The sequence below is a fragment of the Colias philodice genome, chromosome 6, assembly GCF_061535455.1.
Source record: "Colias philodice isolate Cphi_HAF_F1 chromosome 6, ilColPhil1 Martin Lab GWU primary, whole genome shotgun sequence".
NCBI classification, from domain to species: domain Eukaryota; kingdom Metazoa; phylum Arthropoda; class Insecta; order Lepidoptera; family Pieridae; genus Colias; species Colias philodice.
This window is the reverse complement of record NC_143091.1, coordinates 8,948,944-8,965,964: the sequence shown is the minus strand read 5'-3', so window position 1 is coordinate 8,965,964 and position 17,021 is coordinate 8,948,944. Positions and strand designations below refer to the sequence as shown.

Here is a 17,021-nt window from a genome sequence, read left to right as displayed (position 1 = left end):
TATGTATGGTTTTCACGCAAAAACTACTGGACCGATTTCAAAAATTCTTTCACCATTAGAAAGCTGCATCTTTACTGAGCAACATAGGCTATATTGCATTTTCAAAAAAATTAGAGATCCTTACCAAAAATGCAATAATGTAACCCAAGGTGTAAAAAAATCCTCAATAAAACTTCTGTCATCGCGTGCGCTGCGGAATCTATTGAAGATAGAACAAAAAAATGTTCTACGGTATTATAGAATGGATCAATATCTACAAGAAAGTCCGCGATACCATATGTCCATCTTCAGTAGTTATGTTACTACAACAATTTTTTTACGTTTCAAAGTAAATAGAAGTGCCGACAGTAATCAAACCATGTTATCCATACACATATATTAATCCTTATCCCATTAAATGATGTTTTATTATAGACTGTTTCAATACCAGCAAAATACTTTTTAAATGAAAAGAATTGGATATTCCATTCAAAAGATATAACGAATTTTTAAAAGTGTCAATCTACAGAAAATAGTAGGTATACTGTTCGAGCAAGCCGTAGTGCGGGGGTCACGGAGGAATTCTACCAATATGCGTCTTGACGGAACGCAGTGGGGTTTTGGTGTGTCCCTTCGTCCAGCATACTCACCACAACTCACCATGGAATCCTGATATTTCATGAATGTCAAAAAACTGTTCTGAAATAGTGCTAAATAGTGCCCAAAGGAAAAAAATAGTGCTCTTGTACTTGCGAAGTTATAGCCATAGTTCGATGAGTATGCTGGACGAAGGTTTCGCCCAGCATACTCACCTCCGTCCGGAGAATCTGTATACGCTTCAAACATAATTCATACTTCAAAAAATAGTTCCCAAATAGTGCCAAACGGTGCCCAAAAAGAAAAAACAGTGCTCGAATAACTTCGGAGTTACAGGCTTCGTTCAGTGAGTATGCTGGGCGTAGGTTCTACGCCCAGCATACTCACCTCAGTGCGCGAATATCGAACGAGCTATAGGAACAATTTACGTCTCAAAAAATTGTGCTTGAAATAGTGCCCAATATCAGTCCAATTTTTGCTTGACTTTTGACCTAGAAAACCATTAAATTTAATTGTAAACTTCTACATACATTACATTGAGTACAGTCGAATACAATATTATTAACTTTCTTTCTAACAATTTTTGTCTTGTGTAAATTATTTGTTTTGTTATATTGTCTATGTAAGGGAGTATTTACTTTAGAATCGCAATATTATTAATTACACATTATTTTAATAATACTTTATAATAATATGATTAAGCCTTCGCGCGTCGCATGGGACCCCGGTAGCTAGGAACAATGATTTTATATATTTGTCTAGATCACGGCGCTTGAAGGATTAAGATATCAAATGAAGTAAATCATGCATGAAAAATAAAGTTGCTGTTATTAATGCTTACATTACAACTGACAAAATTATTCAAAATAATCATTTTCCGGATCAAGGACGGTACCACAACGTTTACGGAATTGACCTGTATTCCTCATGTGATAAAGTTCAATATAGTGTGGCAGTAATGGATGCACGTACGGTCAATAGGTATGGGGCTTACGACGCGCGGCGCCCGCGACGCTAAACATTTTTTTATATGTATATTATATACAATATTAAAACTACAATTTTTTCTATTTACATTGATTATATTATGAATGTTAACAAAAGCTGTGAACTAGTTAACTAGAATTCTGATTACTTTGGCCCTTTAAATAGTAATAAATAACGTAAGTAATTAAAAATGTTTTTTATTGCTAAACCTTTCATTGATGAAACTATTGGAAAGAGTTTTAAAAATTTGTATAACTATGTCACAGTACTAGTTTTGACTGGTTATTAGTTTTGCCTGCAACATATATACAAAAAGAAACTGTATAATTTCCTTTTTACAATTTTTCAAGATATTAATTTTATTGGCTGCAAATGACTGTTTTTATTCAGACAAACACACAATGCAATGAAGTAATAGACTTCATTTACGCTTAAAGTTTCATTCATTTATTATTATTTATAAAATATATAATAATGCATTTAATCGAAAGTTTTTGACATGTGAGAATATACCATAATTATTTCCAATAACATGAAGTCTACAATTAGAAAGTTTAATATTTTTGTCCAAAAACATGTGTCGACGACTGTACCCCATTTTACGTTAGTATGTAGAAGTTTACATTAAAATTTAATGGTTTTCTAAGTCAAAAGTCAAGCAAAAATTGGACTGATATTGGGCACTATTTCAAGTACAATTTTTTGAGACGTAAATTATACCTATAGCTCGTTCGATATTCGCGCACTGAGGTGAGTATGCTGGGCGTAGAACCTACGCCCAGCATACTCACTGAACGAAGCCTATAACTCCGAAGTTATTCGAGCACTGTTTTTTCTTTTTGGGCACCGTTTGGCACTATTTGGGAACTATTTTTTGAAGTATGAATTATGTTTGAAGCGTATACAGATTCTCCGGACGGAGGTGAGTATGCTGGGCGAAACCTTCGTCCAGCATACTCATCGAACTATGGCTATAACTTCGCAAGTACAAGAGCACTATTTTTTTCCTTTGGGCACTATTTAGCACTATTTCAGAACAGTTTTTTGACATTCATGAAATATCAGGATTCCATGGTGAGTTGTGGTGAGTATGCTGGACGAAGGGACACGTTTTGGTCGGTAGGAATCCGACATAACCCACGGCCCCTCCCCGGAGGCCGTGGGTATCTATGAAAGATTTCCCCACTAAAACAAAAAAAAGAAAAAAAAGGCCGTAGTGCGGGACGGGGTAAAGGTGATTTTTTATTTATTTTATTTATAACACTTCATTGTACAAAACAATATAGGAAATGTGGTAGATACAAATTAATGAGGTACAGAAATTTTGCACAATAGGCGGCCTTATTGCTACATTGATACAGTGATTTTCATGAGATTAAAAATTAAACCTATAGTCCGACCTATAGTAGACTTTTCACTGTAACGATATCGCTATCTATGCGGGTGAAACCGCAGGGCATTGCTAGTATAATATATTTTTTTTATATCGTACACAATATGCCTTATCTATAATTATTATGCATCAAAATGGTAAATATTGTCTACTGATTAAACTAGAGGGCAAAGCAAAACGTTTATAATAGTATTATTATCTGAAGAACAAACCAAGTTAATGGTGGGTTCATTATATTATTAGTTCACTTAAATCTTTCAAGAGAGCCGGTTCGCTTGCTGGGTAAAATGCCGTTTCCAAATAAAAAGGGTTTGAAAATTATTAATCTCGATGTGAAAGACGTAAGGTTTCCAACTTCTCTGGGGGGCCATGGATCCGATGCTTTAGTAAGTTCTATTTTTTATGAAATCTTGCCAGTATTTATTAGTTATGTTTTTGATATTACCTACTTAAAAATGAAAACTACCTTCAATTAAGTACCTATACGCCATGCTTAGCTAAATACTTATTTAATTAATTCTTAGACAAAGTAGTGTTACTTTGTGTTTTTAAATCAAATAATACCCTTTCCAATGGTACATCATTAACACTGTTTGATTTTATAAATTAGTTTTCGTTTGAACAAACATAATTTAATTGACTTAATAAACTTGTTGTGTTAAAAAAATGTATGCAGAAAAACCTAAGAAAAACGCTACCCGACGTTGCTCATATAATAATAATTCGTGATTTTATACAGCATACGGATCCCAACTACTCCTGCGCATATGTAACAACCACTACGGAAAACGGCAAGCAGGGCTTCGGCTTGACCTTCACGTGTGGTCGAGGAACAGAGATAATAGTCCTAGCAATAAGGTCTCTTAAAAGATTCATCATTGGACAAAATGCGGCTGATATTTTTGCGGATTTCGCTAGCTTCTGGAGGACCATTACTAATGATTCTCAGATGAGATGGGTAAGAGATACTATATAAATAATAATTAAAAAAGATGGGGAAATTACAATAAGACAAAGAGCAATGTGGCCTATTCATAAAATGAGATGATTTCACCTTATTAATAACTTATCGATTTGCAAATTGCAAATCAATAAGAGTAAGTATCACTTTTCGAAATCATCATCTCAATTATATTAAAATTCATGAAGGTATAATGTACATTAGACGAGTTATTATTTAATTTCTAGATTGGACCAGAAAAAGGTGTTGCGCACTTAGCAGCCGCTGCTATACTCAATTCCTTGTGGGACTTATGGGCAAGAATTGAAAATAAGCCTTTATGGAAATTACTAGTCAACTTGGAGCCTGAAGTGAGTGTTTTACTCCTGATATTATACTTCCAATATATTTTACCTAGATCAAAAAGCCTTGAACATCTTTGAAACAATTACTGACGCATGTGCTTACGATACCTATATTCTAAATATTTTTAAGTTTTGTTGATAATTTGATAGCATTTCAATAAAAAAAGTCGTAAAATTATGGTGATACACTATCATACTCTATGTTATCAGTTGTTTTTATGAGTTGGGTTTTGTAAATACATATGTATTTAATTCGTCTTTACAGGAGTTGGTTTCTACAATTGACTTTCGTTACATAACAGATGTTATAACGAAGAAAGAAGCCATCGAACTTTTAAAAGCTAAGAAGGCTGGTAAAGAAGGGAGGGTCATATTCTTAGAAGAAAATGGATACCCTGCATACACCACCCAAGTTGGCAAGTTTATTTTTATATTACATATTATGATTACACGCGAACTTTATGTTATAATTAGTTATAATGCAAAAATATACGGTAATAATTAGTTATTATTAGTTATAATGTAAAATATAAGGTACAAGATCTCATTTTCACTTCTCGTAAAGAACAATAAACAAATGATGAAATAATTAAAACTATGCCAAGTCATTATTACCAATTTTATTTTATTTATTTTTATTTTATTAGTTTCCAACCAGATTATACAACAATATAACAAACAAATTATTCAAGTACAATAATTATTAACTAACATCCAAAGAACAAGAACTAAAATATAATAGTGTAATGCGTATTTATGTTACAGGTTGGTTAGGATACAGTGATGAATTGGTAAAGGAATTATGCCACAAATATTTGAGCCTTGGATTCAATCACTTTAAAGTAAAAGTTGGATGCAATGTCGAAGACGATCTTAGACGAGCAACCGTCGTCCGGAAATGTATCGGAGATGATAAGGTTTTGGTGAGCACTTGTGGCTTTGTATAGTATTCCAATCAAATAAATTCGACACAATATCGAAGAAAAAAATGTAGGAAATAATCTTGGGTGTTCCTAGAATAGAAGCAAATCTATCTTAAATATTTTTTCTATAATATAAACCAAAAGGATTGTATGGACATTGGTCGTTGGTCGTATGTCAGGTTCGGATCGCGAACTTTTTGTGGTACATTATTAAGTCATACATATATATCAGTAGAACATAACTCATCATATCCACACATAAACTTGATAATATTCTCAACAGATGGTAGATGCGAACCAAGCATGGAGTGTGGACGAAGCCATCGAATGGATGAAGAAGCTAGCTCACCTCAAACCCATGTGGATAGAAGAGCCAACATCACCTGATGATGTTCTTGGACACGCGGCCATTTCGAAAGCGTTGAAGTAATTCATTTTTATGGTATTAAAACAAGACGTACGTTTGAAACAAAACTCTGCCTACGCGTCTATTGGGCAGATTTTTCATGAGCAAATATTGGCTCTGAGCTATATTTCTGCTGTGAAATAAGGTGCAAATTGTAATTAATGTACCTATCAAATAAACAAAACCGCTAGAACTGCATTTTTTGATAATGTACTTTATGTGACACCATAGAATCTTATTACGATGCGATGCTTAAATCGTACCACAAATTTAATGATACCAAAATCCAACCCACTAAAACATACTATACAACATTATTTAATTTCTTGTAAATTAATTTGAACTATATACAAATACGGTTTGCAGGCCATACGGTATAGGCGTTGCGACCGGCGAGATGTGCGCAAACCGCGTGATGTTCAAGCAGTTCCTACAGAGCGGCGGCATGCAGTTCTGTCAGATCGACTCCGCTAGAATCGGAGGCATTAACGAGATCCTCTCGGTTTATCTCATGGCGGAAAAATTGGGAGGTATACATAATTTTTTATAGAATATAGAAAAAAAATTATGACATAATGCTATATAAAAAAAATAGTTAATAATGTAGAAACAATTCGAATAATGAAGAAAGAAACATGAGGTCACTGGAAAATTACAATAGAAAGTAACATTACTTTACTTTACTTCTAAACAAGTAATTAAACTTTACCCCAGTAATTTGCTTATGAGTTGGTTTATTTTTGCTTATTTGCATATTGATTATAGTCAATATTATCAATGTGCTCGGTAAATTCTATCCGTTATTTTACATATTATGTGATTTATTTACCTACTCAAAAACACGTAAAATACACCAATATATTTATTTTTCATAATAATCCATTTTTTTATATTATCGTTTATTTTGTCACAGTAAAGGTGTGTCCACACGCGGGTGGGGTGGGTTTATGTGAAATGGTCCAACATCTACAGTTCTGGGACTACGCGAGCCTGTCGGGAACTATGGAGGGTCGTCTCATAGAGTATGTCGATCAACAACACGAACACTTTGTTGATCCGTGTGTGGTTGTTAACGCGAGATATATGGCTCCTAAGGTTGCTTATTTACTTTATTACTTTTAAATATATTTTTCTGTAAAAACACTGCTTTGCCATGAATTTAAATATTAACCAGGAACGCTTATTTTTACTCTATTTTAACTGGAAATCATGGTCGTGGAGTATTTAAGTATATGAAATATCCCTAATTGCAAATAAATATCACTTCACGGTAAAAATTACACAGATAATAAAAAATTGTGCTGCCGCATGTAGTTTTCCGCTCACGTTAATTATGTTTATTTATTTCAGTTGCCTGGCTACAGTACTCAATTTTTGCCCGGTACATTGGAGAAATTCTCTTACCCCCACGGCAGTGAATGGAAGAAAATGATCAAAGAAGGAATATTCCCTGCTCCTGATGAAGCAGAATTAGTGAACCCTTAAAGTTTTACTTTTTATTACGACTTATCACTTACTGCTATGTACATAAAGTGTAAAGTACAAAAATTAATTAAACAGTCATACCAATAAAAACTTTCATTTCCATTTATCCGTATCTAAAACAAACAGCTAATTAACATGATAACACTTACGAGTTAATGTCACTCTCAAAAACATTACTTACTGATAAAAAAAAACATTTGCACATCATAGTTACAAACTTACAATGTTATCACTTGACTTGCTTGCTCTAATTTGTAAAACCTCAAATATTCAAACACTAAATTATTTCAGTTCTGTTCGGAAAACCTTATTAATTATATTTTTGATAGGTACTCAAATTATAAATACCACTTAATTTTTCTTCTGGAAAGCAAAGGCACTTAGTTTGGATTGTTTTGGTGCGTTCGTAACTGGTGTCTCTTCCATACTTTCGTCTAGTTTTCGCTTCTGACTACTCTCCGTGGGTTTACTTTGCGAACTCTTAAACGTCCTTATACTTTGCCGAGTTAATTCAGAGGGCGTTAGTTCAGGATTCCGCTGTTCTAAAGCTGATTTGTTTCGTGAAAACCAATCTACGAATGTTTCCCCTTCTAACGGTTTTAGTGGCTGCAAGAAAATATATATTTTTATAAAGCCTATTATTTGGATAGTTTAACTTCATTTATGTTTAAATAAAATAATTGAATAAAAGAAATTTCCTCATACCAACATTAAAAAAATAAAAAATCTATTTACATATACTGTATAATGAAAACTTGTAAACTTACATCATCATTTTCAGTTTCGGCTGTGGAATGTACTTCCACTAAAGTACGTTCAGTTAAAGCAAGTGGACTTTGCACGGTTTTCGATGAATCCTGTTGCTTTTTGAATGGGTTCCGAGCACCGCCCGGTGATGATTTTATTGGCTATATGAAAAAAATATCAATTAATTAAGAGCTTTACTATATAGCTGAGTCTTTCAAATGAAAACATAGGAATGAAAAATGTTCATAAACACATTTTCACGCACCTTTCTTTTTTGTTAAAATCCACTGTATGAGCTTTTTAAGACAAAAAAGTACCGTCAAATTCGAGTAATTTTTTATTATGAGATACAAACTAAAGCAATTTAATGGTGGGAGTTGACTTAGTAGTTACTTTATAAAGAAAACAAACTTTGAAACACTTACAACTGGTTTTATAGGTGTGACAGTTTCAACTTTCTTCTTAACGGTCTTTTGCGGCAAAATAAGACTAGCATTCAAATCCTGTTCCGTGCTCGTGACGTCATACGTTTCTTGGGTGTCTAATTCTTGGAAGTGCGAATTTTGAGCGACATTCAACCTGTCGGCATCTCGCTCCCACGTGTCGGCCAGATTGGACAATTTGTCGGCCAAATGCATTCGGCCAAGACGAGACGCGTATTTAGCGGCTAGTGGAAGGAGGCGGTCATCTTTGAGTAGCTCCATAAGTTCTAATGCTCTCTGTTCTATTTCGCTGCGACATGCAAGCTGAATAAAAAAAAATATTGAAATTCATTGAATTGCAATTTAACCCGTTACGCGTCCGGCGCACAGCCGGCACCGATCCCGATAGTGTCAAGGGAGTTCACGAAATCTAGCTTTTTTATGACTACCGAGTTTGAAAATTTTATTTACCCTATTGTTCTATAATTATATGCCATGTATGATATATTTTTGGAAAGAGGAAGAAACTAGTTATAGCATAAAAATGTAATCATGACGATATATTTTTTCTATAAAATTATAAAAAATTGATTTTCTTTTGTTTTAATTTTAATTGCTTACATACTAACACTTACATGATAATGCTGAGTCATCAAATGATCATATTCACGTTTTCATATCACTACACGATTGCCAAATACATTCACTTATATTTTCACACATTTAACACAACGTATTTCACTATGAATAATAACAAATCTCCATTATTCACAAACAAGAAAAAAAGCGCCATTTTGCGTCTTCCGCACTGAAAAGTTGAGACACTTTTTCACTGAGTATTCTTCAAATATCCCTAAAACCAATATCATAAACGTATTCTACGTAAAATTTCCAGTAATATACGTCTCAATTATCACTCATCTAATTATTCCTCTCGGCATAATTCACAATCCAAATATTCGTTGAACAAGACAAATGTCACAAACTATGGCCGATGACGCAACTCAATCAATGATTCACTTTTTTTTTTTATTTTGTGGTTTTGGTCTCTATTGCCTGTCTCGGAGTCGTGTCGATTCGAATTATAAATGTTTAAGGCATAGAGAAATATTTTTTATACTGGAAACATTCACTTGTAAGTCCCTACTGATGACCTTCAATGTCACGGGCCGCGTGCGCAGGACGCTACAGTACCAATTGAGTTACGCACACCCGCTGTGCGTATGACACGTCACGGGTTAAATCAATACAAACTATCCATGTAAATAAAAATGTATCGCCAAATGGTTTGCGAAGCGTAAAACTCGAGAAGAGACCAATACGACCAATTCGGGTATTTTTTTTACATTTTTGTTAAAGCACAAGGATTGATAGTATGGAGAGAAAAAACGTTAAAGAGGCAGAAAAAACGTTAAAGAGCAGAACAACGTCTGCCACAGCAGGAAGTTTTGGATGTAATCTCTAATATCACTGTATTGCGGTTGTAAATTTTTTATGCCCATAAGATATGTTTTTATGGAAAATCAACTTACAGCAAACAATTTGAGTGCAGTTTCTCTAGCAACCTTAACATCCACTTCAGAAGTAGTGTGCGCCCAACGAACCAGTTGTTCTTCATACTGACTTTTTTCACTATCCAACTCACATAAGGGGATCTGAAATAGATTTATAATAAACTTCATTCTTAGTTTTCACTTGTTTTTATAATATGCTTATTAGATAGCAAAATGTATGAGTGTATATTATACTCACTTTTTAACGATAAAATAATATAGATAAATTATTATTATAGACATTTAGAAAGATAAGAAATACTATATAGTCACCTGTATCGGTAATTCAGCCACTATTGGTTTCGGCGCAGTCAGCGGGAATGACGCACCTCTGCACAATATAGCGCATACTTTTTGTGTTTGCTCATTTACCTACAAACAATAAATAACATAAAATATATAAATTTTCAATATAACGTATATTTAAGAGCAACTATAAAATAATGTTAAATGTGGGAAAGCGAGTATTAATTTCAAAGCTTTTTTTTTCTTTTTTGAATAAATAGCCTGTTAAAATGTTTCTTGATATTTTCACATTTACATTCTAATACATGCTTACCGAAACAATAAACCACGTGTCAGACAATCCCTTAGAATGATTACTCGTATCGCATATCGGCATCCACACTCCACTCGTGACGTCATATAATCTGATCAATCCCGTACTATCACAAGTGCATGGTGAACCTACGTCTGATGTACCGAGCCAAGCGAGTTTCGACCCTGGTGTGAGGGGCATAAGGACTGTTTTGCTGCGTACTTGCCGTCCTGCAAGTTATCAATTTCGGTTGGAACAAAACAATTATTAAATTTCAGTATCATCTAGGTAATTTATTAATAAAATAACACAAACAACATATTCATGCTGCGACATCTATTTACAACTAACAAATAAGTGTTTTTGTAGCCAGTCAGTTTAGAATAGATAATTTTTTATTGCACACCTAATTGAAATATGAACTATACAGAGAAAATATACAAAAAATGCAAAGTGCTTAGCTGAAATTTTTGTCTAGTAACTTTTAATATTATTGACATCACCAAAATAGACTATTTACAAAATGTAATCAACCCTTAAAAAAAGTATTCACATAGTAATAAGAATATCTTACCATTAAATGCAATAATATCCATAGCTAGATGCTGATCAGACTGCCCAGGGTCAGTATGATGATACACCACAAATACTGTTGTGTTAAAACCTGCTAGAGCTACCACCGGGCCTGATAATGATAGCACCTAAAATTTAAATATACCTTGTTACAATGTTTTGGCGAAAAAATGTTTTATTATTCATGAACTAAAAATATATCACATCATAATATTATCTATACTAATATTATAAAGAGGAAAAGTTTGTAATTATGTATGTATGGTTTTCACGCATAAACTACTGGACCGATTTCAAAAATTCTTTCACCATTAGAAAGCTGCATCTTCACTGAGCAACATAGGCTATATTGCATTTTGAAAAAAATTAGAGTTCCTTACCAAAAATGCAATAATGTAACCCAAGGTGTAAAAAATTCCTCAATAAAACTTCTGTCATCGCGTGCGCTGCGGAATCGATTGAAGATAGAACAAAAAAATGTTCTACGGTATCATAGAATGGATCAATATCTACAAGAAAGTCCGCGATACCATATGTCCATCTTCAGTAGTTATGTTACTACAACAACTTTTTTACGTTTTCAAAGTAAATAGAAGTGCCGACAGTAATCAAACCATGTTATCCATACACATATATTAATCCTTATCCCATTAAATGATGTTTTATTATAGACTGTTTCAATACCAGCAAAATACTTTTTAAATGAAAAAAATTGGATATTCCATTCAAAAGATATAACGAATTTTTAAAAGTGTCAATCTACAGAAAATAGTAGGTATGTAACATACTGTTCAATACAATGAGCAGGCCGTAGTGCGGGACGGGGTAAAGGTGATTTTCATGTGATTAAAAATTAAACCTATAGTCCGACCTATAGTTGACTTTTCACTGTCACGATATCACTATCTATGCGGGTGAAACTGCAGGCCATTGCTAGTATTGGATAAAAATTAACGTACTTTACGTTTTTGTATAAAATGTACTGCTGTTTAAGTTTAACATACTGCACAACACTGACAAACATATTCATAAGCAGTTAATATGAATGCATGTTTAACATCTTAATGTATTCAATTTTAATAGACATATTAATAAATTATCACCTGTCTCTGAGTTCCCAAAGGCGTGAAGATTCTCAATAATCTCGCATTCGTAGCACAGGCAACAAGGCCAGCTGCCGACACACATAATATTTCCTCAGTATCAGGTAAGGATACACTCCATTCCTTACTGCTACCCACTAGCGATATGCATACTAGTTTACTGGAAAATACATTTTATGTAAGAAAGGTAGAAGTTACAGTTAACAATTCATGTAATGTTGTATAATAATTAATTATTAGCCAAAAAATTAGAGAAACAAGTGACATTCAACAAAAAAAAAATCACTTGGCAGGAAAAATGTAAAACCTACCTACATATTTGTAAAAAATGCAGTCCTTAGATATGACTAAAATCTTACCTAGGTGTTTCACATGCCAAAGCCAGTACATTACTAGACAGACTGGCCATGGTGTGATTCAAATAATTATTCAAATGTATTCCATGATGCAGATTGGAATCATGGAATTCCACATCAATTGTGGATTCTCCATTTTCTCCAGAATGGCAGCGCACTATACCAACATCATTCCAGCACATGTATCTGGAATGCATAAGTAAATTTTACCATCTGTTTTTCAATATAATTATATGAAAATTTTATTTAAACTTGTGTCTAACCTTGATGATAATAATTGACACCTTCCCCAGCACTACAAACTTACAAATACATAACAATGTTTTCAACATTTGATTTAATTGAAATAAATGGAAATTCAAATAACCTTACATTGAACCTGGGATTGCTTTTTTTATAAATTATCTAGGAACAAAAACTCCTTCATTGCACTAAAATAAATATAATATGAGGCAGGCAAAAGACAAAATATTAAAATTACTTTTGACGTGACAACGTCTTATAAATTGGTTTGCCGGGTGACACTTCAAGAAACTGCGTTACGCTCCGCTCACGTTATGCGCTCACAATGAGAGCGAGTGAGAGGCACGCGGGCATGGTTAGCCCGCCTAAGAGCGAGAGAGACAGACATAAAAAGTCGTTGTCACGTAAAACTTTCGCCCGTATACCGACTTTACAGGCAACCAATTTTTTTAAAACAGAGGTAAGAAACTCTAAAAGGTGACCTTTACCTATGTTCAAGGTGTGCAGGTGTAGACGAAGGTTGGAACGGAGGTTGCGGAGGAACAGTAGATGCCGCAGCAGCCACCGTCACTCGAGACTCTGGTCGAGAATCCTCTACCAAACCGAGTGTATCATTCTTTATCTTCTCCAGTGATATTGCATTGTCGTCATCGCTTTCGTAGTTTTGAATCAGGTCGTCGACAATTTCGTCGTTATCTGAAATTATTGTGCTGAATTTAGCAGTTTGGAAATGTAATGAATGTGATTTATACTGAAGAATATTTACAGTATTATTTATTAATAAAGCCTTTTCTAAATAACACACACACATTTTGACCAAAAAAGCACTTTATACACTTACTGCGCAAGATTTTAATGAAAAATCAGAAACATATTATGTGTATTTATGGTTATTTAAATTCCTTACCATCCATTCTTTCTACTGTTTCAATATCCTCAGATTCTGCATCGCCCATTTTCGAGCTATCTTTGCCATAACAATTAACTAGCATTCCCAGTTGACCAGCAACATCACAGTATACTAATACTCCATTACCTGTATAAAGGAATCAAATGTTCATGTTATTTGGAAAACATAGTTTTAAAATAGCTCCTATTTAATATTTCAAATCAGCAGCTAGAAAGAGGAAATATTACCAACATTTTACAATTTGCATGATTATATTTTGAGTGTGATTTTAAAGAATGTTGACCTAACAATGAGTTCTTTATATATTTACTAGATTTCTGCTTGCGGCTTGACCAGTTGTAATCGGTTTAGTAGTTTTTATGTGAAAGAATAACAAACATTCATCAATCCATCCATAAATAAATAAATAAATAAAGCCTTTATTCTTTCCTTTACTTATATCTAATTACAAATTTTATTTGTTGTTAGTGTGGTTTTACCTTTAGGGCTCCAGGCCATAGAGGAAACATTATGCGAAGTAGGATGTTCAATAATTCCCATACATGTTCCAGTTTGCACTTCCCACACAGCTATCTGACCAGCCACTGTGCTACCAGCTAAATATTGTCCACATGGTGAAAATAAACATTGAGATATTGCACATTTTATCTAAAAAATAATAATTTTTTTATTGGGTGCATATACTTGAAGTCCTGGAAAATCTGTTTTAGTAGTCTCTATAACATACTAATTCAATATTTATAGAATAGGAAACATTATTGCTTAAGAATAAAACATCAAAGTACATAATATTATGTAGTTCAAGAGATTGTTAACATTCACAAAGAAAATTATTAAATTAATTAATTATATTGCAACGTTGTAGTCAGTCATTTAATTTTTAAAAATTATTTTGTCAGTAAGCTATTTTTTTTAATTAAAATGTTAAAATAGAACTTACCAAATTATGATTAAATGTCATTCTTTGACTCCAACTATCACAATCTAGTAAAATTATTTCTTTATTATTAGGATATGCTAGAAGTTTTCCCTCAGTTGGTTCAAAATCCATACGACCTATAACAAAGTAATATTCATTAATAAGTAACTAATAACTATACATGATGCCCTATTATGGTCTCAACCTTTTATCTCTGTTTGATTAATAAATATAAGACTTTCAGACTTCAGATTCACATGCACAAAAAGAGGTGATTTTTTATAAAATTATTTTATAAACTAATTATGTTTCTATAATATTTCAGCCCAAAAATGGAAGAAGTATAAAGGGAAAGGCAATAGACAGTTGTCTGCTTCTGTTTTATACAATCTATTTGTAGGTAATAATTTGACAAAATATTAATAATATAAATAATAGGTAAAGTATAAATAAAAAGTATAATATTTTACTAACATAAAACCTTTGCTGCATAAAAAGTATTAATTTTAGGTACACATAAAACTTCTTTGACCATTTTCTGAGTATCAATATCCCAAACTCTCATAGCACCATCGCCACAAGCAGTTGCTGCATATTTCATATGAGGACATATTGCTATACTCAAGACTGGGCCTTTGTGATCTGACATAACAAATAATGGTGCGCCACCCTCTAAGCTACAGATTTTGGCTTCCATGTTTTCTGAAGTACAGCCAAGGGCCTGAAATATAAAAGAAGGTAGGTATTTAGGTTAGCAATTTAACCCATTGAGCCCCGAACGGCCCGATCGGGATAGATTTTCTATTGTGTCTGTGATTCCGGGGCCTGATGGATTAAAATAAATTTATTAATTTTTGTTCTATTTTTTTCTAATCAAATTTATTCAATCTCAAAACAATATAGGTACTTGTCCTAACTTACTTCAATCTTAAGCGAAGACATAATCTGTGTAACTGGTGCAGTAAACCTCGTAATAATACCATCTTTATCAAAAGCAGGGAATGTGTATGCTTGCACCGCATGATTATCTGTCGCGACATACAATCTCTTATCTTTGAAACACACTGCTAATGCACTTTCTCCAACACAATGTGATGTGGGATCATCATCTTCAATATCCACCCATACTCTTACATCTCCATCGTGACCACAAGTTATTATATGTCTGAAATAAGTTGTGAGAACTTGTACTACACATAAAGTTTGCAAAAAACACGCCCAAAATTTGAATTTGAATTCATAAGTTATTTCACAAATTAAATCAATTGCTTTACATATTTAATGAAAATACTATACCTGCCATCTTCACTGTAACACACATCAGTATGCCCCTCAGCATGTGCATAACGAAGCGGTTTGCTTTCAACTTTCATTTTAGAAACATATGACGTTCAAATCACTTAATTAAGATATTAATCCCAGCAATGTTACAATAATTTTCAAAAATCTAGATACCTCAATTATAATTTATAATATTTTTATTGGAATAATTCATATAATTTTACGTCCATTAGTATCTGTACACTAAAATTTACTGTTACAATTATTATGTATTCACTATTCAGTTTTGACGACAATAGTCATTAAATTATTAAAATATAAATTATGATTGTAAGAAAGGCAAAATTATATTCGCGGGAAAACTTATTTTGCCACTGTCAAGTGTCAATGTCACATCACACACTGCACACAACAAATGGTCACTATAAAAAATTAAGGTATTTACAGACGAAACTTAATGAGTATATAAATAATTTTCTTTCTATTATTAACTACATCACAATATTTTATTTATAGATAATCCTAATTACTTTTTATTGTGTAGGACCTTTAATCACCAGCGATTTTTCGAGGTAAAATCCGATCTTAAGAAAAACATTTTTATTAAAAACTAGCAATGCCCAGCGGTTTCACCCGCATAGATAGCGATATCGTTACAGTGAAAAGTCTACTATAGGTCGGACTATAGGTTTAATTTTTAATCACATGAAAATCACCTTTACCCCGTCCCGCACTACGGCCTTTTTTTTATTTTAGTGGGGAAATCTTTCTGAATAGATACCCACGGCCTCCGGGGGAGGGGCCGTGGGTTATGTCGGATTCCTACCAACCAAAACCCCACTGTGTTCCGTCAAGACGCATATTGGTAGAATTCCTCCGTGACCCCCGCACTACGGCCTGCTCGAACAGTATACCTACTATTTTCTGTAGATTGACACTTTTTAAAATTCGTTATATCTTTTGAATGGAATATCCAATTCTTTTCATTTAAAAAGTATGTTGCTGGTATTGAAACAGTCTATAATAAAACATCATTTAATGGGATAAGGATTAATATATGTGTATGGATAACATGGTTTGATTACTGTCGGCACTTCTATTTACTTTGAAAACGTAAAAAAGTGGTTGTAGTAACATAACTACTGAAGATGGACATATGGTATCGCGGACTTTCTTGTAGATATTGATCCATTCTATAATACCGTAGAACATTTTTTTGTTCTATCTTCAATAGATTCCGCAGCGCACGCGATGACAGAAGTTTTATTGAGGATTTTTTTACACCTTGGGTTACATTATTG

General features: G+C 33.2%; 2 protein-coding genes and 1 long non-coding RNA gene across 3 annotated transcripts; 2 read left to right on the top strand and 1 right to left on the bottom strand.

Annotated features, from left to right (window-relative positions):
- The first annotated feature begins 603 nt into the window (after positions 1–603).
- On the top strand, positions 604–2,674 carry LOC149487927 (uncharacterized). Its single transcript, XR_016315774.1, has 2 exons — positions 604–1,828; positions 1,880–2,674. It is a non-coding gene; the product is annotated as an uncharacterized LOC149487927 (long non-coding RNA).
- A 500-nt stretch (positions 2,675–3,174) lies between these two features.
- LOC149487926 (mitochondrial enolase superfamily member 1-like) lies at positions 3,175–7,179 on the top strand. Its single transcript, XM_089696640.1, has 9 exons — positions 3,175–3,342; positions 3,696–3,914; positions 4,145–4,267; positions 4,527–4,677; positions 5,027–5,184; positions 5,468–5,610; positions 5,957–6,120; positions 6,504–6,685; positions 6,941–7,179. The coding sequence occupies exons 1-9, from the start codon at positions 3,244–3,246 to the stop codon at positions 7,073–7,075; spliced, it is 1,374 nt and encodes a 457-aa protein (XP_089552766.1). The 5' UTR covers positions 3,175–3,243; the 3' UTR covers positions 7,076–7,179.
- On the bottom strand, positions 7,124–16,095 carry Ctf4 (Chromosome transmission fidelity 4). The gene is made up of 16 exons (XM_089696638.1): positions 15,736–16,095; positions 15,361–15,604; positions 14,914–15,160; positions 14,461–14,576; positions 14,000–14,168; positions 13,518–13,646; positions 13,099–13,306; positions 12,371–12,553; positions 12,012–12,171; positions 10,910–11,036; positions 10,357–10,565; positions 10,071–10,169; positions 9,777–9,899; positions 8,248–8,568; positions 7,843–7,983; positions 7,124–7,681 (listed from the first exon to the last, which is right to left on the bottom strand). The coding sequence occupies exons 1-16, from the start codon at positions 15,810–15,812 to the stop codon at positions 7,427–7,429; spliced, it is 2,808 nt and encodes a 935-aa protein (XP_089552764.1). The 5' UTR covers positions 15,813–16,095; the 3' UTR covers positions 7,124–7,426.
- Between the last annotated feature and the right edge of the window lie 926 nt (positions 16,096–17,021).

Excerpts from the sequence above, each read along its gene's own strand:
- LOC149487926 (XM_089696640.1), top strand. The coding sequence starts at position 3,244 with ATGCCGTTTCCAAATAAAAAGGGTTTGAAAATTATTAATCTCGATGTG. Across the intron at positions 5,185-5,467 it reads TCGGAGATGATAAGGTTTTG|ATGGTAGATGCGAACCAAGC; the intron begins GTGAGCACTTGT and ends TATTCTCAACAG. Across the intron at positions 6,686-6,940 it reads CGAGATATATGGCTCCTAAG|TTGCCTGGCTACAGTACTCA; the intron begins GTTGCTTATTTA and ends TATTTATTTCAG.
- Ctf4 (XM_089696638.1), bottom strand. The coding sequence starts at position 15,812 with ATGAAAGTTGAAAGCAAACCGCTTCGTTATGCACATGCTGAGGGGCAT. Across the intron at positions 11,037-12,011 it reads CTTTGGGAACTCAGAGACAG|GTGCTATCATTATCAGGCCC; the intron begins GTGATAATTTAT and ends TTTAAATTTTAG. Across the intron at positions 10,566-10,909 it reads GGATATTATTGCATTTAATG|GACGGCAAGTACGCAGCAAA; the intron begins GTAAGATATTCT and ends GATAACTTGCAG.